This window comes from Porites lutea, chromosome 6 (assembly GCF_958299795.1).
Source record: "Porites lutea chromosome 6, jaPorLute2.1, whole genome shotgun sequence".
Lineage (NCBI taxonomy): Eukaryota > Metazoa > Cnidaria > Anthozoa > Scleractinia > Poritidae > Porites > Porites lutea.
In genome coordinates, this window is record NC_133206.1 from 867,916 (window position 1) to 888,460 (window position 20,545).

The following is a 20,545-nucleotide window of genomic DNA, read 5'->3' on the forward strand; positions in this document are numbered from 1 at the left end:
TGGTCAAATTTAGAGGGCTAAATTTGCACCATATTTACTTCTGTTGCAAACCTGTTTAAATCCGTTTTTTCGTGCAGTGCCAGCTGCACTGAGATGATACGTCAAACTGTCGCAGCTGATAATCTGCAGTAAGCAATTTAGAATAAGCGTCAAACGTTTCTGCTCTTTTCATATAGTTTCACGTAGGTGTTTTTGCGTTATTATATCCTTTGGGTTAGTATTATGCCTCTTCCAAGTTTATTTTGTGTAGCAGTCAGAGCAGTTGTATAAGTTGTGGTTCAATTTTATCCTTGGTTGAAATTTTATTTTCCTTTGTTTTGGGGTATGGTAATGTATGATAATAAGTTTGAAACAAAGGAAAAAAAAAATTTAAATCAAGAATAAAATTAAACTACAAAATATATAAGATCTTATTATCAGATCCCAAGCGCCAACTGAACCCAACTGGGTGGAGATTTTTGTATAACTTCTGTCCATTTGTTTGTTATGACGATTCATGATCATTACATGATGGAGTAACTGGTCCGCTGATGAATAAATCGCTTTTCAGCTTGCTTCTTTACTTTTTCCTGCGAAGGTAAAGGATAGAAAAAGTTCAGTTAAAAGGAGCACTTTAGAGGAAAAATGCCCTTGCCAGCCAGAGTAGGGAGACCTCATGAGGTAAGTAAACGTTTATTAACCCTTTTTATCTCCACCGTTGGTTTTTACCGCAATATATATTATAAAAGAGGATCAGTGACACGGCTGTTTATGGTCGGTACTGCTAAAACTAAATTTGCTCTTTATTTACCATAGTATTACATTCATTCATTTGTACACACATAACCTGTTACATTACTACAAGGCAGGAGATCCAGAAAGCTAAATTAGGAAAAGGTTTATGAGTATAAACTAAGGATATAAACTACAGGTACTTATGCATCAGTCAATTCCAGCTGCACCAGAACACCTCGTCCCCCAACACCCCCCCCCCCCCCCCCCCCACACCCTCAGGTGTGGCCCTGGGGTTGGCAAAGGCCTCACCTCCGGGCAGGGCAAAATTAACTGATGCCCCACCCCCGGGATGACAAGGCAGTAATGGCGGGCTGAACACAGCTGGCATTGACTGATGCATTAATGATGAACAGAATTTCACTAGAGAATGACTGTTTTAATGGTTTTAAGCATATCAAGACTCGTCTTTATGAACTGTTTCAGGAAATTTTTTCCTCTTGGTAAAGTGACAGTTTTATTTTCTTATGGAATGTTTTGAATGCCTAATATACATGTATAAATATAACCTGAAGAGCTGCCAATTCTTGGCTTACAATTACGTTTCAAGGCTTCCATGTTGAGGGTCAAAACTATAGAATTTTTTCTTGAAGAATTTAAATGAACATAGAGTTCAGTTCCCAGAGGAGAGAAATTCTTTTGTTCTTGACCACCAACATGGCCGCCGTGACGTCACTTGCAAACCAGCAATGACAGTTGTTCATCAGACAACAGTGAACTCACACAACAGGATGGCAGAGGGAAGAAGATGGCAAACCTTGTGTGAAAAGAGTGACAATAATTATGTTAAAAAAAAAATGCCAAACTTCACCTTTCATTAAGCAGATCTTTTGGTAAAAAAAACAGAAGACATTAATGCTATAAAGTGAAAATCATGACAAAACACACAAGTGATAGCCCTGTCACACACAAATGTTTTGCTGTCCCCTTCTTTCTGCCATCTGTTGCATAAGCTCACTGATTTTTTCTGGTAAAATCCTAGCTATGCTCAAATACGATGACCAGACAAATTAAACGCAATGATTTTTAAATTCCTTAATTTGGCTTTTTACCTTCAAAACCCTCCTTATTTTCCTGAAACATATCTTTAAGTTTATTTTTGTCACAGCTCAACCAGCTTCAAATGGCATTTTCTGGCAGAATTTAAGGATAAGTGAGAAAATGTTATCGCTCACATGGCATAGTGGTATAAGATTTAGAGTCTCTTGGCAAGCAAGTGACCTTGGGTTCTAGTCTAAATTGTGTCGTTGTTGTCTTTCTTTCCCTTATTTTTTCCTTTGGCCCATTTTCCCTTTATTCCTGCTGCTGTTTGACCCTTAACCAGAGCTTTATTCTTAAGATACTGCAAAATTAATTCACATAATTTTTGTAGTCTGTAATAGTACATTGCGTTATTAAATTTTCTCGTCATAGAATCCAGCTGTAGAACCCATGCAAGTTGATGTATCTCCAGAGAGTGACAACACTCCTCATGAAGATAATTTTATAATTGAGTCTGCAACTTTGGTGAGTACCTGTGTTGGGACTACATGGTGTGTAGTACAGTACAACTGAGAAAGTACGTACATGAGCGGTCAGTATAAAACACCGACTGCAGACCGCGGACTGCGGACTGGGTATAAAATACGGACTACGGACTACTTTGGTAAAAACAGTGCTAATTGATTCTAGGTAAGGAAAATAAGATCAAAAGATCGCTAAACAGCAAGGCACTTGAGTTAAAGTTGTAAATACTCCTATAAATTCTTGGTGGAGGTGTGCTGCCCGGTTCTCTGAATCATAAGCCTGACCAAAATGCTATTTTCTTCACCCATATTTAGACCTGGTCTCGGTCTCTAACAATCATGAAAGGGGTCAGGACGCAGGGGTTCTCCCTTATATAAGCCATATAGGTATGACTTGTACTGCCAAAAGGGTAGGGTTTTTGGGCCTTTTTGGTCAAAAAACCCTTTGCCCGTTTTGGTCTGGAATCGGGTATGGTTTTCGAGGGAATTACGGGAGCGTACACGAATGGACATATTTATCGTTTCAATTCCAAACGAATGAGAACGAAATAGAAATATGCGAATTCGAAATGCATCTGGAGAATTTTTTTTGTTTACGCTCTAACTTGGCAGTGATGACATAATTTCTGCCTAATTAGACCTAACCCGTTCCAAGCTCCCAGATAGCTGGGTCTGCTGCAATGAAAAAGCGCGAACACGAAAATAAAACGGGAGAAAACTGGGGGGTCTCCCCAACTATCTGAGAGCCTGAACAGGCTAGCCTCCCACATAGACATTCCTAGAGGTTTGTCACGCCTTCCTGGCAGGAACGCGTGACAAAACCCTAGGAACGTCGGCGTAGGAGGCTAGGAACAGGCTAAATTAGGACAGGTACGACAATGGGTATGGATTTTAGAGATCTTGTCTGAAAACGGGTGTGGAAAATGACATTTTTTTGGATTGAAATAAGGTCAGCATTTGGAATTCCCAGTAGTACCCCCCTCCGGGGGTCAGGAGCAGGGTGTAAATCATGTCATCATAATCATCGCTTAGAATATAACATTGGATGATTCATTTTGGTTATTATTCACGTATGTGAGTAATCCCTCCCCGCTAAATACTGCTTTTGTACATCGTGGAATGCCCCTACATTGACCTTCTCATTTGAGTTCTTCATTCAGTCCTCATATTCCCAAGGCTTTATTTGAAACGGAATTGTAGCATCTATAAGAATTTACTGATCTGACTAACACCAATACTATTTTTTTTATTTGGTGCTTCTTATTGGTTTAAAACTGTAAATTGAAATCTCTTCTGACTCCTTTTTTATAAAATTCAGAGTGTAATTTCAGTTGCCTTGAGTACCGGCATAACTTCCTGGTCCGTGCCGGGAGAATAGACTACGTGAACAGCTAAAAGATGTTAAAGCTGGGACTACTGGTTTTGCCAGTCCGCTTTCCATTTCTCTCAGTTTTACCTTTCTAAAGCTGTTTTTATATACATAGTCCGGAGTCCGCATTTTATACCTAGTCCGTGTTTTATACCTAGTATGAGTCCATGGTCCACAGTCTGCAGTCTGTGTTTTATACTGACCGCATACATGAGTGCTAGTGCAGCTAAAGACAGTAATCTGTCTAAGATGGGCACTGTTCAAGTTGTTGAGCTGAGACTGGAGAAATGTTCGTTGTTGTTGTTGTTAAAAACACTGCCACCCCAAGACTTTTGTCCCTAATTGTTGGTGTGTCCAATCTAGGGAAAAGAAAAGTTATTATTTCGTTCTTTATGTTACTGTAATGCAAGACAAGTTCAATGCTTTTTGCAGTCACCCTCTGGTGACCTAAAATATTAAAATACCGTATTTATTCGATTAACCGCCCTGGGCGCTTATTAAATTTTTGGACCTTGAGAGTGGGCGCTAATTCGAGGTGGGCGCTTATTCGAGGCTGGGTGCTTATTAATTATTAAATTTTCAACATTTTCAGCAAGTGTAGCATGTTTATTTTGCAACAAAACAATAAATAGTAAAAACAAAACGCAAAGATTTAACAAAGCAAGGTTTCTGTAAAATACTTTGAAGAAAACTCCATCTTCTGGGAAGTCTCTTATTAGTACTTATTCAATTTTTGGAGGGTGTGAGGGGAAAGGAGGTGGGGTGGGGGTGGGCACTTATTCGAGGCTGGGCGCTTATTAACTTTTTCTGCCTTTAGGATGGGCGCTAATTTGAGGTTGGGCGCTTATTCGAATAAATATGGTAATGTTCACCAACTGTATGTATAACTATAACATCATCTGATTGTTGGCCAAGTTCTAACTTGTCTTTGACCAAAGTGACTGCCAAGGAAAGCTGTCACAATTCAAGAGGATTACATGTACAGTACTCAAGGTTTTAATACTGAGATAACCAGGGTGAAGCTTAGATATATCTTTTGCAAATATTAATCTTATGTTAACTTCAGTAGCCTGCATAGCAGGTGTTTCTAATCCAGTTATTGCGCGTAAGTAAGAGCAGGAGCAAAAAAAATGGAAGGGGAGGGGAGAAGAGGAAACGCTTGCCCGCAAACCCCATGATTCTGGAAAATGCCCCTTGATATTTCACAGTTCAGTTCATTTGTAAATTGACAGCTCATCAAGATAGACGCCAGTATAACGAATAGTCTGAGCAGATTACCAGATTTGTAAAATTTACTTTGTTCTCTAATAAATCACGCTCTGCGCAATTGCAAAAATTGCAATAAAGAAGCTTTACGATAAAAGAAGGTTGAAACTCTGAGCGATTGCTGTTGAATTTCTTGTTGTTTTTTTATTGTCAAGTTAAATTTGGAACTTTGTGTGACTTATCTCATCTGAGACCTTGTCAAAAAATCGCAAAGAAATGATTTGTCCAGAACAATTCACTCTGCCAGCTATGAGTTTTGCAGAGCGGCTGCAATCCGACCTCTCGACCGGGCCTGGGGTTTGTGGTAAATCATTTCCTTCTCTCCCCTACTCCTCCCCTGTCATTCCTCTTTTTTGCTCTTGTCCCAACTTTCTCGATGAACTCGCACAAAATGCTTGCTATGCAGGCTATAACTACAGAAGACTATAAACACAAATTAAACAGCAAGAATGGATTAGAAAATGACACTGGCACATAATATTTTCCAACTTGCCATGGCAGACAAAATGGTCACAGTTTTTGTCGCTGAGTCATTTTTAAAAATTTAAATTGTTGTCTTTCTTGAATTTTAATGTTTGATCAATTTTATTTAGGGTAAAACAGAACTTATAGCTACATATTTGCACTTCAACTTTTGTTATTCCAGGATCTTGATGTTTATGCTTCTAATTACACTGGCCTCACAAAGCTTAGCAGATTACTCTTTGTTGCCAAGCATTGTCCTGCCCTTGAAGTTGATGCCCTGAGGTAAAACAATAGCTAATTTATTATAATTCCTTTAAATTAATATATTTTTTATATACAATGTAATAACACTAAATGTAAATAAACCAATAATAATTTACAGTTATTTGTAATTTGTTATGCATGACTTGATCTTATCAACCCCACCAGGCCTGTAATCCTTTCTTTAAACTTTCACAAATAGTGGGTTACAGTGGTGACTGAATTGATTCAATTTGTTTTGATCCAGGTTTCATTGGCCTTGTTCTCAAACATACAGGTGTTGGAGGATGTTGGTACACTGTACTCAGTTGACACTATTAACCAATACATCAGGCAAAACTATCCAGACTAGAACCCATATTCTGTAACTTGACTAGTATTAAAGCTGAGAGCTTTGTTTTATTAGCACTCACTGCCCCCCTGCAGGTACCTTACCTTTGCTCTTTGGCTATTAGGAAATGTTATTTTTTTCATAGAAATTACAAGTTGGGCACCCTTGATCTCACAGACTCATATATAGCACTGGGCTGATCCCTTCAGTTTCTCTCAGAGCACAGCCCTGAACCTTTTTTCTCAATGGTTTTGGTGGAAATTTGATTATAAATAAAATGAAAGAAGATCTTTTTATGTATATTTTGCTTTGGCAAAAGGAAGTACTGTAGAGTTGTTGATTGTAATAACATGAATTAACTTTCAGGATAGCCTTGAATTACGTCAAACAAACATTCAATGTGCAGTTATACCAGGAGATCATCACAAGAATGACTGAAGCCTGGTTAGTATGACAGGCTACTTTGAATTCACTTACTTCTATGTAGAATTAAAATGTTAACGTTATCTCCTGAAATTATTCTTGTAAACATGTACATACAGTATGTGACAAAATTATGTTGTTGTTTTATACTCAAGCTGAACAGTGAAAATCTTTAGATTTCTTTTTACCTGGAAAGTGGACTTAGTTTTAAAGAAAGAGTGCTAAAGGAACTGAAGTACATAGAATTATAATCATTATTATTATTATCATAATGTTAAAATGTTTCTTGTCTTCAGCTCTCGCAGTGAACTTGATCCTCCTCCCATGGACACAACGTGGATGGAGACTACAAGCAAGAAAGCTGCATTAAAGGTACTAAACTAATGCAAGCCTGGCAAGGCTGTCTTCCAGTTCAGTCTTCCCCATCACCGTCTATTTCAGTATTTATACAACCCGTAAATATGACAAAAACAAATAAATAAATCAAACCAAGATGAGCACCTGTCTGTACTTTAATTACATGTAGCTGTTGTGAGAAAAATTCATATTCCCTTAGCTTGCTGGCTTATTATACGGTACATAAATAATCGGTTACTGACAATCTTCATCTCAATATGCTGATTAAAATAAAACCAGAGGGACATCTGCACGGTGTATGCCACCATTATCAGGGCCAGTTTGTTCAAAGCTAGGTTAAGATAACTCACGGTTAGTGCAAAATTTGAATTCAGATACGAAAGCTTAAAAAGGACATCAGTTTAATTCTTTTTGCATAAGTATAATTTGTTAATTGAATGCCCTAAAATAAATGAGAAAATTATCCTGGGAAATGCTTTTGAAACCGGAATTAAAATTTAACCCCGGGTTAGCGCTAATCGGCCTTCGAACAACTGGGTTCAGATCTGTAATTTCCATTTTTTTAAGTTGTTGTTGTTGTTTTTAAATCACCCTTCTACCACTTGTATACTGTAATAATATAAAGTGTACACTTTGTGTCTTTTAGTAAAAGACAATAATATTGAAATTGATGCCTTGTTAGTGTGAGAGCAAGCTCTCTGCTGTACAAAGAAGAGTATTGCAACACGTAAACTTAAATTTTTCATTTTAAAATAATTTTTCTGTACTTTATAGCTCGAGAAGCTGGATACAGATTTGAAAAACTATAAGAGCAACTCCATCAAGGAAAGCATCAGGTAATTGTAAAATATAAATACATTTTATCAAGAAATTACTAATACAGTGTACATGTGTTTTCTTGATTTCAGGTAAAAGGTGATTTAAACTAGCCCTACCTTACTTTTCTTTTGTCTCATAATTTGTAACAAATGTTTCCTAAAACGCACAGTAATTGCATAAGTCATTGCAGTCATTTTATTATCACAAGTTCTATCGCTTCATTATTTTGTTATTTTATCCTAATTCAAGGAACATTTTGTTTGCATAATTACCATTCGTTAAATTTCTTCTGCTTGTAGACGTGGGCATGATGATCTTGGGGACCACTTCTTTGAATGTGGAGACTTAAAGTTAGTACCATGGTTACAAAAAACAAAGAAAACATAATTATAGTTATCGAAATGATAATTTTTAACATGAATATGTAGAGGTATGTTTTGTTTCTTTTTGCTATTCTAGAGTCATCTGACTCTAGAATGATCTCCAAACTTAATAAATTTAACTTCCCAAATAATATTTGGAGGTCAAAGTTTTCCTTAATACCTGACTATAAAAACTTAGTATATTAACTTGCAAGTAAGTTACTTTATTTAACCAGAGTATCACATTCAGCTGCAAGGCTGGTTTCCAAGGGAGCCCTGGTGAAAAAAGATGTGTACAATTTAAATAGTTGAAAGGAGAAAATTCTTTGGGTAAAATAAAAAGAATCTCAAGAAACCTGAATCAGTATTTGCTGGATGAAAGTTACAATATTATTATATAATGAAAGTCTAGTTACAGAGTAAGTCAATAAACAAAGTGTGTGTTTAATAAACAATAGGAAATAAACGCTATAAGGTTTCATATTTTGAAACTGTCTTTGTTTTGTTGTTCACTATAAACAGCAATGCATTAAAGTGTTACTCCAGAGCAAGAGACTACTGTATGAGTGCAAAACAAGTTGTTAATATGTGTGTTAATGTAATCAAGGTAAGCATAATTTCTTACTAACATGTTGTACAGAAAGTTTATCTATTTTATTTTTCCATAGGAGTTTGAGTGGTAGACCTAATGTATTAGTGTTCAGTTAAAAGTGCAGATTACTTAAGTTCAAGGAAAGTAATTTGCCAGCATTGCTTCTCTACCTGGCAGCAATGCTGGGTCATTACAGTCAGCACCATGTCAGTGGACTGGTGCCCAGGGTTCCCAGGCCCTCTCTTCTTTCCATTCCCTGCAGTGGTAGAAAAATGTAGAATTATTATCTTTGGTTTGTACTTGGCAGGTCAGCATTCATCTGGGCAACTGGTCACATGTGTTAAATTATGTCAACAAGGCTGAAAATACTTCTGAATTGGCTGAGGTAAGTACATTGTATCAGCTGGTTATAGCTGATTCAACAGGCAGGCAGCTTGTTCCAAAGCAAATGGAGGCATCTACCACTGCAGTAGGTAATAATAAGTTGGTGGAAGTAGGATGACAACAGTCTGTTCTGCCATTTCAATGTATTTAATGCATATTTTTCTATCTACTTGTGTAATACATGCTGTAAGCTATAATTATGATTTAAGTTATAATAATGATAATTATTTATTCATTTTATCCTCAGCAACTTTTTTCTGATTTTTTCGTATTTACATCTTTTTATTTATTTATTTAATATTAATTTTGTGCTTGTTTATGTCACATTTTTTGACAAAGTTATATCTAGTTTGTTGTGTCATACATTATTCACAGCAAAAAGACAGACGTCCAAACTTGGTGACCCTCACAAGGCTGAAATGTGCAGCAGGTATCACATAACTTAGAAATCATCTATTAATATTTACTTTGTTTAGTCCGAACACGCTTGTATCTGTTTAGATGCCCAGTGCCATTCTCATGTTGAAAGTGCAAATGTAAGCTAAGTATGGCATTCATATTGTGTTCTTGGGACAAGGAAAGGTTCGGTGTACTGATAATTTTTCTACTCTAAAAGGCTAACAGTGGTCCCCACATTTTTTCTCACTTATGGAGCTTGTGAACGCAGAGGAGTCACGACCGGAAATACAGATACGTCTGCGTTCACTGGCTACGAGTATAGTTTGGCCAGCATCAAGTACAAACAAGCATGAAAATTTTAGCCCGCAAGGAAAATGACATGCGCAGGTGGCGATTTTCACCCGCGCGCATTTGAGTATTCATTCTTGTTCCCAGAGCTTCGATCCTTTTGGTCAGCGGCGGGGATCGAAGCTCTGGGAACGAGAATCTTGAGTATTTTGCTCGCTCCAGATTCCTTGAGGAAAATTAAGGACTACTCGTAATATAGACCCCGCCCAAAACACAGTCAGGAGAGAGGCTCAAAGACAGGATTCAAAAATAGTTTGAGACCAACTGCATCAGTGACCTTTTAGCTCCACCATGTATTGTTATCTCGATTCACCAAGATAGATACTTAGAAAAATAAATAAATAAATAAACTTTAAATCTTCCAAACCAACATACGACTTTCCTTTTCTATATTTTGATATTGCTATAAAGCACAATCATTTGTATCCGTAGGTCTGGCTGAACTTGCTACCAGAAAATACAAATCAGCTGCCAAGAATTTCTTGCAGGCATCCTTTGACAACTGTGAATGCCCTGAGGTCAGTGAAATACGCTATATCATGAGAACATACATTTGCTGCCAATCTTTATATTTTATTTACTGAACAATGAATGTACAGTACCGCGAAAGTAAGTTTCCTGGAAACTTACTTTTGCGGTATTGTACATTGGAGTCCACCCACTCGCGAGACGCGAATCGCGTCGCACGCTGCGCGATTCTCGTCTCGCGGGAAACTAGACGCGACTGATAACTTACTTTTGAGCGGTACTGTAGTGCTTACAGACCACAAGTAGTCCCTTCTATTTCTCTCAGGGATGGATATCAGAGTAAGCGAGAACCGGAAAGCACGGGCCGGGAATGGCCTCCCTCCTAAGAGGTGCTAAAAGTCCGGACAGTCAGTACTTTCCCGCGCTTCTTGCTCTACTTCAGTTCCCTGAGAAAAGATTTGGGACATCTATATCTTTTCGTTGCTGTCTATACAGCTATAGTTCTAATTTTTCCGTAATATTGTTGATAAATACCTAGCCTGCGAATATCCAGCCCGTCGTTACGAGACCTATTTTATTTGCCAACGCCGGACTCTGGTGGTTTCGCGAAACATGATCTTGTAAATTTTGGTCTTAAAGGGTAATCCAGTGATGTCTAATGTATTTTACATTTAGATTGGTGAAATTATAATAACTTTTTTGGTTACGTGATGTATAGGTTAGAAACAGATAAACTTTCTTTCCGGCTTTTTTAAATGGTATATATAAATTCATCGCTGACTTTTCTAGGTTTTTCTAGCTGTATAGTGAGTGGTACTGGCATGTTTAACCTTCATTCAACAGATTATTTCGCCAAATAACGTCGCTGTTTATGGAGGACTTTGTGCCCTTGCTTCGTTCGACAGACAAGAGCTTCAAAAGAAAGTCTTATCCAGCAGGTAAAATGTAGTACTGGCTGAGCTATGTTTTGTTCAAACATCAGTTACAATTCTAGTAAGAAAGACATACAGTATCACATACTATAAGGTCGAGGATCAGCGAAAAGGCTGGAATTGTAATTGTGTTACGAATCACTTTTTTTAATGATAAAGATGAACGACACTCCAGTCTCTGTTTTTCCTTGTCTTTCAATTTTCGGGTTACAACCTATAGTGTTTTTTTGCGGGGAGTGAGGAAGCACAGAAGATGCCATGATATATTTGCGGCGTTCAGCATATTGCAAATTTGCTTTTTTTCAGAACTGAAGGTTTGTGTGTTTGTTCCCAAGTAAAGAACTAAAGACAGTAGTTTTGTTGGTGTATTTTTAGTTCCTTTAAGCTGTTCTTGGAGCTAGAGCCACAGTTAAGAGATGTGTTGTACAAGTTTCATGAGTCACAGTATGCAGCTTGTCTAAAACTACTGGATGAAATGAAGGTACGTCTGCATTAACTTGAAGCCTTCTTGTCCAAATTATTTTGATCAGAAACAATCTTGTTCACAAATTGCGAGAGGCCAGCGAAATGATCACTTAAGATGAATTTACCGTTTTTCAGGTGATTTATGCAATATAAATCATGGATAAATGCTGGTTTTGACTAGCGACTGAGTTGGAGTCTTATTAGAAGCGCGGAGAGTCATGATCTAGTGCAAATTGTCGAAGTTGCAAGCAAAAGTGGAAGAACTAAACCAATCACAAAGCATGGGAACGAGCATTTTGATTGGTTTAGTTATTTTTCTTCTACCTGGGACTCCGACAATCTAGTTTTTACTGGATCATAAGCAACAAATTAAGCGGAGTTGTGGTACAATAGTGCATGGTATCGGTGAACACATTCTTTTGATTAATGTCACAAATGATAGGGCCATTTATACCAGGAAAAATAAGACGCGAACTGTACCATTTATACGAGCATGTCTTATCTAAGACGGGAACAGCTCGTATAAATGGTTTGCGTCTTATTTCTGTTCTTGACTTGTTTTCATGTGAATCGGCAATCCAACGTGGCGCGCCAAAAATTAACGCATGCATACTATGCGTTCGCGTCTTATGTAACACGCGAAGGTCATTTGTACGAAATTTTTCTCGTCTTAGCTAAGACGCGTCTTATCTCGACTTTCAAAATCATAGCAACTTCAGGGACTACAGGGCGAAGCCTAGCCTCCCACACAGGCGTTTTTAGGGGAGCTCGTTTTTCATCCCTCCCCTCCTCTTGCGGGGAGGGATGAAAGACGAGCTCCCCTAAAAATGCCTTGCCGAGCGCTTGCTTGCCCGAATACACCTTGTGCTAGTCTTTGAAAAGATCAGGACAGATGTCAAAATCGTGATTTTTATTATCCCGATCGTATATTGGTCGGGACTCGGTATTTCCAAACAAATACCGGGAGAATCCCGACAAGATCAGGATGGTTGGACACCTCTTTTTGTCGAGTAGTAACCTGAATGTTTGTTAATATTTTTTCTTACTTCGCAGGACAACTTCATGTTGGACATGTATCTTGCGCCACATATCAACACGTTATACAGTCAAATCAGAAACAGAGCTTTGGTGCAGGTACCCTAGCATTTTGATGTTTCGTTTGCTCAGTGCTTCTTGGCTCCATTTTAGTCAGCAGTTTTGAACCTTACCTTGCAGGGCACTTTGCAAGAAACCCTGATACGGAGACAGAATTTCTTCGCCTCTCATTTTGACTTGTTCACATTTTGAGAACGTTCTCTGAAAATTGTTATACGAAACCCGAAAAATTACGAATCGTTTAATCAGTTTCCTTGAAGGCAACAGTCGGTTTGCCGAAAGCCCGGATTCTGTTAAAAGAAAGTCACGATATGTTTGCCTGGCGGAGGCTTTAATCATTTTAAAGGGCTGAAAATCTTGCAGTGATTGATTTCAAAGCCAACAGTATTACGGTATGTGTTTGTACAGGGGCACCCAACGCCTGTTTTCTGTAAAATATCTTGTTCGGAGAAGCAAATATTGCCTAGAATTTTCCAGTACTTAAGGACAGTTAAAACTTTCTAGATGACCGTTCCGTTCATGTATCGTTTTCGAAGCTTATTTAATAAATTCCCTACGATTTTCTGAAGTTTAATTTTCACATTTTTTCCCCTCAAGTCAGGATATTTTTCGTAGAAAAAAGGAAAAAAAAAATTCCCAAGCGAGGCTAAAAAGTTCTTATAAAAATGGTGCTAATTGGAAAATTAGGCTACTCGGGCTCTTAAACAGGTTTTTATTTTTAAAAATAAATAAGGTGATTGTCATTGGTGGGTGTGGCCTATTTCGGGCCTATTAGTATTTTTGGTATTGCATGCATAATGTTGTAAAAATCCCTTTAATCCAAGCCATTTATGAAGTTTATACAAAGCTATGTAGGTTAAACAGAACAAAAACAACATCAGAACATGATACTGTGTTGCTGCTGGGCCAAACATGGTAGTGGATTTCTCAAAATAAGAACCTGTTTCAAAATTGTTGGCTAAAACAGGTTCTTATTTAATAGAGTTCTACATGGAAAATCTTAGCCTTACAGGTTCTTAAAATCTAGGTTTTTACTGGACTCTGGATAGCCTAAAAAGTGTTTTCAAGATGTATTTAGGATGAAACCGTCGATAGGTGCCCCTGTTTATAGTATTTATTCCTTTTTAGTACTTCAGTCCTTATGTGTCAGCGGACATGGAGAAGATGGCGCATGCGTTCAACACAACAGTGTCAAACTTGGAAGACGAACTGTCAAACTTGATACTTGAGGGTCAAATACAGGCCAGAATTGACTCACATAACAAGGTATAATCGTTTTATTAATTGTTCTGTCAGAAAACCAGATTTTGTCTTTACCATTTTTATTTTATTTATTGCTGGCGAGAATGCGAGCCAGCACACCGTTCTCTACAGTAGGGGGAAAAGCGGCATTTACTTCGTGTACCGGACATAGATGACGTAAAACAAGAGAACAAAAACCATGAAACAATACCAGGCATAATTTTCCCTGAACAGAAAACAAAGAGGTCTTTTGTTTTACGTCATCTGTGTCCGGTACACGAAGTTCTGACGAAAAAACCAAAATTTGTCGGATGTAAGATCAGAGTCATGCGCAGTTGATTAGTTTTCTTATTATTTGGGGTATTCACTCCTTTGCAATGACGCACGTGGACGAGAGATTTCGCGGATTTTTATTTTCTAGATGTCTCTATTTGCTAGTGGAAGTATTCATTAATGTCTCGATCCAGAGCGTTTTAGTGATGAATCGCGAGGATGACGAGAGATTTATATGTGTTTGTGTGTTTGCTGGCTACTGGAGGTGCGAAGATGTCGATCAAATCCTCCTTCGTGGAGATTGTTTTCTCTCTGGGCACTCAGCAGGAGTAAACAGTCGACTCTAGCTTGCTGGTCTCGGGAGAAAAGAGAAGAAAGGTGCGAGGCAAACCAGCTTTGCGTCTAAAGCGACTTCGGTACCAGATGCAATTAATTGAAGTACTCTTCGCCCGTTAAGGCGTTAAATTCGATCGTTGTGTAAACATTTCTGCCCGTGGAGGTGAACAATTTAGCTGATAATTTGACCATGGGTCACATTTGTCCGTTGAGGCGAAAGAAAAGCTTGGAACTATATTGATTTAAAATGTGTATCTATCTTTGAAACTAACCCCTGGCTAACCATTCAACTATAAAATTTTTTGACTGTCGCGTTGGAAAGTGCCTGCCACCGTCGGGTCCAATTGTTTTTAAACCTTAAAGTCAAAAGAAAACTTCTCGCACCTCCATAGGCGAATCGGCAAAAATTGTTGACATACTAGAGTTGCCAGACACAATAGTATCTTGTCTTCCTCGGGATCCATCACTTAACCGTTGGTGACCTCGATGAAATTATTTCCATAGGCAAGTAAAGAAATCTAAAAATATAAAGAAGCAATTACTAAAAATTCAGGCCTCGTCTATTATCTGCTTGCGCTTTGGAAATTTACTCGATCTTTTAAAAAGGCTTACTCACCCTAGCTCCCAGGGGTAATTTTCATTTTCTTCACTTTATTTATTTTCAAACTGTTTACTCCGCATTATCGTCCAGCTCTGACGCCAGCACTTACTTTCAAATTGAAACTCCTAGCTTAATATCGCAACCACTCTTCCCCCTCAACTTCTACCTGTACGCCTAACAAACATATCGAACGCACTTTCCTAAGCTCCGATTACTCCTACTTTATTTATTTATTTTCATACATAGTTATTATTCATTCATTGTAACAAACATTTTTTCGGAAATTTTTAAGAAAATAGCTTTTATAAGAAACTTGATTGTATCACAAAACTCCTTTGTTCAATTTTTCTTGAGGATTTACACACGGAAGTACGATATGGACAGGGTTTCTGCCAATTTCGTCAAATATTCATGAGAAGGTTTTGTGTTATCATCGTTAGTTTAATGTAAAAGTGAACAAAACAACAGCTTTCATATTGCTTCCAAAGTACGCATGCTTTACATCTGTGCGCACGCTGAGATCACGTGCTCTGTCGAACGCGATGTTCCTATCGACAAGTTACAAATGGTGTCCTGCTACAGTCTACACTTTTTTAAAGATACTAATTCTTCTTGTTGACCTCCACAATTGTAGGTGCTATTTGCGCGAAACGTGGATCAACGAAGTGTAACTTTTGAAAAAGCGTTGGAAATGGGGAAGGAATACCACAAGAGGACAAAGGTTAGTTCATCTGGGCCGCTAAAGTGAAGTTCGCACAGGTGTGCCACAGTTGACACACACACACACACTATACTTTATTTCATGCACATCATTTTGCTATCTCCACCCGCAAATAGCAAAAGCTAGACGAGGCGGGCAGAGAGGAAAGGTTACAACAGTCATAACAGATAATATAATAATTGTAAAGTAACTAAACTATCTGGGTAAATAAGAATTACTGAAAAACAAGCTAGAGTTACAAAATATATAGTCTTACAGAATGATATTACAATCAAATTTACTACTAACAGAACCTATCGATTATAAGTACATTGAGTCGAGGATGCAGAATTTGACTTTGAAGTTGAGAAATAGTATACTAGGATCTGGAAGGTATCACTTACTTGTTGGGAAAAGTAACAACTGTTGAAACTAATACGCTTTTGAATTGAAATAGATGAAATGAATCATATTTTGAACTGCGGATAAAGGTATTTCAACCGCATAGTTAGGTTGTTCATTCTACTACGACGATCATTTTCATTTTCCTCATTGCTGGCTTTTATCTTGTTTTAGGCTTTAATTCTCCGTGGAGCCATCCTGCGTAACCAAATCGTCGTCAAAGTAAGTTTTCTGTAACTACAACCTAGAAATAAACAAAAAGAAAGAAAGAAAGCGACAACAACAACAGCCAGAGATAATATCACATTTTGTTCGGGAAGGGGATTGATGGGCGTGTTCCAGTAGAGGAGCTCGCTAGCCGTAAACCGGCCATGTGAAGTTTAGTGGGGAATTGTTAGAACAATTGCTTATGCTAGCGTGGATCAGTCATGCTCTCCTCATAGCTCCTGTAAAAAAGAAGCGCCTAATTGCAACGTATAAGCATACTGAGGGAAGAAAATTAATCTTTAAATGACCAAAACATGAATCTGTAACTGTAAAAACCAGCATTTAGGCCATCCGCTTTGTCCGTACGCACTTATTATGGCCTGTCCTGCGGTTGCTAAATAGAAAAGCGCCTTGCGGGTTCAATTTTATTTTTACTTGGTCTAAACTTCAAAGCATTTGTTGAGGCACCTTTTTTGAACACAGGAACGTCAACAAACCTTTTTGTTTGTATTCTTAGAGCCCTCCTCGAGAATCCAGCTCTGGAGATGTGTCTATGCCGGTTGCGAGATAAACAGCGTTCAGTACCATGAAGATCTTGTTATCTTTAGAATGCAAGAGTACAAAACCAGGTTTTCGCCAAAGAGTTAAGGTGAAAGATGTAAAGGCGATGAGAGTGTTGCGAGGATAGGAAGGTTTAGGGCTCGAAAAAATGTCCCGTTCGGTCGTCCAGAGCAAGACGTAGATTTTCTTGCTTTTTAAAGCTCACATGCCCAGTAGGCAAGGGTTGCAGCAATTCTTTTTATAACTTAAGTATTACCTAAGAAATATCATCAATATCAAGAAAAATTAGTATCTCCAAAGGACGAGCTGGGATTTTTTTCGAGTCCTGAGGTGTAAAAAACCATAATAAACTGTTTTTCATCAGTGCTAGCTTGTAAAGCATAGTACAAGAAAACAAAGATGACGCTTGTTTATATTGAGGTAGTGGATAAAACCGCTGTTGCGTTCTCTGTGGTTGTAGAATTTGAACTGTCATGATTTACAATAAACATTTCTTTGAAAGGATATCGTTTTCTTGTTGTTGTTGTTGTTGTTGCTTTCTTTGTGCGTATTCTTGTATTGTTTAACTTGAATAGAACGGGACAGTTTGCCGTCGAAACATCTAGCCGTTCAAAATCACTTTAGTTAATACCTTGAATTTTAAAATTATGATTCATGACTTGGTTTACGCCATCGTTATGAGAAAAGTGCCAAACTATCCTCAAAATAAATATCAGAATCAGTGATATACTGATTATAGCATAAAAGGTAGGAAAACTTCCGGAACCGTGGTTAATATAGGTTGTTTACCATCTACACGGGCAAACCGGTCGGTTCACGGTTTGGGTAAATGGCAAGCAAAAATCGGACATGGAAAAATGGCGTTTACCATATCAGTGTACAAATCAGCTCTATCTACCGAAAAACGGTTGCGAACGCCTAAACTGGTATCAAAGACGGCTTTAAGAAAATGGAACTCGAAAAACAGGATTACCTTTTCAGATGTTCCGTTGCTCCAAAATAGTCCTCCGGAACGACCCAAAAAGTCGTGTCCCATTTTCTTTCCAACCAGATTTTCCAGAAACTTCTTGCAAATGGTAAACACCATCGTCTCCGATACAGGATAGTATGCTACGCCAAAAGTTACAAAATATCAAAGATGCAACTTTATGATTCAAATCCACCAATTTACTATCAAAATCGATAAAATTAACATCAAGTTGCTTTATGAATGTGTCAAATTGTAGAATTTAATTTCAATTCCCACGTGTTTCATGTCATGTATCAAGTTACACGTTTTCTAAATCAAGATGCATGTTTTTTAAATGAAGAAGGGAGACGACAATATTTGATCAGTTTTGTTTCCGAGAGGGACTGAAACCGAGCACACGAGTTGGAATTCAAGGTTTAAAAGTGTTGACGGGCCTGCACGATTCCTGCAGTTCGCAAATAGATTGGTCTCTTAAAACTATGGCGTTATAGTTTAGCTCTAACTTGAGTATCTCTTAGGAGCCATTATCTGAGAAAATCGAGAATCGCAAGACACTCGTCAAAAAATCGATTTTTTTTTATTTTGCCAAAACATCCCTTTTAGTGACCTTATTTAAGGAAAAATAGTTCTGGGTTCAAACGATTCATTTTAAAGGAGAAATTTTGGGACTCGGAATTTTTTTTTCCGAGTCCTCCTCAAAATTAATATCATGTTGTTGTTGTTTCAAATTTAAAAAAGTTTGAAAAATCGATTTTTTCGCACAAAACACGGCAGGATGCAATGGCAACTTCGAGAGAAGGGTGAACGCGTAAGAAACATTCTCTGACATTGAAACTTCACCGAATTATTATTTTGTTCTTACTCTTGAAAAGCCTAAAAGAAAATTTGATAAACAATGTTTTATATTTTTATAATCGACAAGTGTAAAGAGGTCATATTTGTGACGTTAGACGTGCTAGAAAATGAAGGCCAATTTTGACTATTAAAAAAGGCCTCTGGTATATGACGCTTGATCATAAAATCAATATCCATTTGGGAATTCATATTTTTACAAAGTTTTTAAAAAACTTTACTAGTACTATTAAAAAATTTTTTTCAAAATTCTTTAACAGTGAAAAATATTTTTCTTTGATATTCTCAATATTACTGTATACTAATAAATGGAAAAATGGGCAAAAAAGAAGTGACTTTTCGCGAAATTCATTTCATGGTATATAAGTAAATTATACTAATAAATTGTGGAATGGGCGAAGAAGGCTTGACCTTAAAATGAGATTTTCATTTACTAGTATATAAATTATATTTACCAATAAATGGTAAAACGGGCCAAAAGGCCATGAATTTTTTGCGAGATTTTCATTTACTAGTATCTTCACGCTATTTACTAGTAAATGGTGGAATGGACGAAAAAGGCATGACCTTTTAGCGAGATTTTCATTTATTAGTATCTTGACACTAATTACTAGTAAATGGTGGAATGGGCGAAAAAGGCTTGACCTTTTAGGGAAATTCTCATTTACTAGTATCTTGACACTATTTACTAGTAAATGGTGGAACGGGCGAAAAAGTCGTGACTTTTTAGCGAGATTCTCATTTCCCGTAGCAAAAACCTGTGTGACTTCTGAACGCTAGCGAGATTTATGAACTCTAAATGGAACAAGGCGACTACGTTTATTCCCACGCCCAGAAAAGACAATGGAATTGCGAAACGTTCTACAATTTATCAGATATAGACTCTAATAAAAATATAGCTTTATTCGAAGTCTCTAGCAGACCCCGGGAGACAATTGATTACATTTATGGACCAGAAAAGTAAGCTTCACGTTTACCCAAACATCAGTAACAGCTTTGTTCCTGGTCGCAATCGTTGCCCCGTTATATTTAAAAGTTCCTAATGATTACATGGGTGCAGGGTATTTGCCTTATAATTGTTCTCATCTCTTGTTGTTCATATCTAGTCAGTGTTGTTGGGTGTGGATTTCGCAACAGAAGAATGGGGATGAGCGCATTTTGTAAAGCCTATATTTAACCTCTTTCATGGCCATTCAAAGTTGTCTGGTGTTTCCAAAAGGTGGGTGTTGTTACAGGGTAACGTTTATGGGAAATAACGCAATTTCAAAAGAGTCAATTAACGTCTCTTTACATTTCTTTAAACCCCGTTCTCTAATGCACCAAAAAAACCCAGCCTCCTTTTATTTTTCTTAACTGCACAGAAATGGACTAGGCCGGGGAAGGGGAAAATGTGGAAGCGAACAGCGTGACTGAGAAAAACACAGCTTTTCTTCTGGGTAGACTAGAGATCCCGCCCACCGGAATAACAACAACAACGACAACAACCAACCAGCCAACCTTTTTATTTTGCCAACTTAAAACTTACAAGAACAGCTTAAATTAAAAGAGATCAGGCAAAAAAGTACTCAGAATAGCAAATAGAACTAAACGAGCTGAGAAGTTACAATAATTAAATTACCTTGTATAGGGCTGCGACACACGAAAGATAGAGCCTCAGAGGAAAAATATAATAAATTTAGGAGGAAGTAAAGGGTACGTGCGGCCAAAACCGGGATTTCACAATCACACAGGAAAAACAAATTACCAATTGAAACTTTCACCAAGTATCTCCTGTTAAGTGAGACAAAAG

At 37.6% G+C, this 20,545-nt stretch overlaps 1 protein-coding gene across 1 annotated transcript; it reads left to right on the plus strand.

Moving 5' to 3' along the window:
- Positions 1-536: 536 nt before the first annotated feature.
- On the plus strand, positions 537-17,438 carry LOC140940169 (COP9 signalosome complex subunit 1-like). The gene is made up of 18 exons (XM_073389074.1): positions 537-660; positions 2,185-2,277; positions 5,558-5,658; positions 6,335-6,412; positions 6,688-6,763; positions 7,523-7,584; positions 7,867-7,917; positions 8,452-8,536; positions 8,829-8,906; positions 9,281-9,335; positions 10,085-10,170; positions 10,964-11,058; positions 11,428-11,533; positions 12,571-12,651; positions 13,741-13,878; positions 15,699-15,785; positions 16,341-16,388; positions 16,891-17,438. Exons 1-18 carry the CDS (start codon positions 625-627, stop codon positions 16,942-16,944), a joined length of 1,410 nt encoding a protein of 469 aa, XP_073245175.1. The 5' UTR covers positions 537-624; the 3' UTR covers positions 16,945-17,438.
- The last annotated feature ends 3,107 nt before the right edge of the window (positions 17,439-20,545 follow it).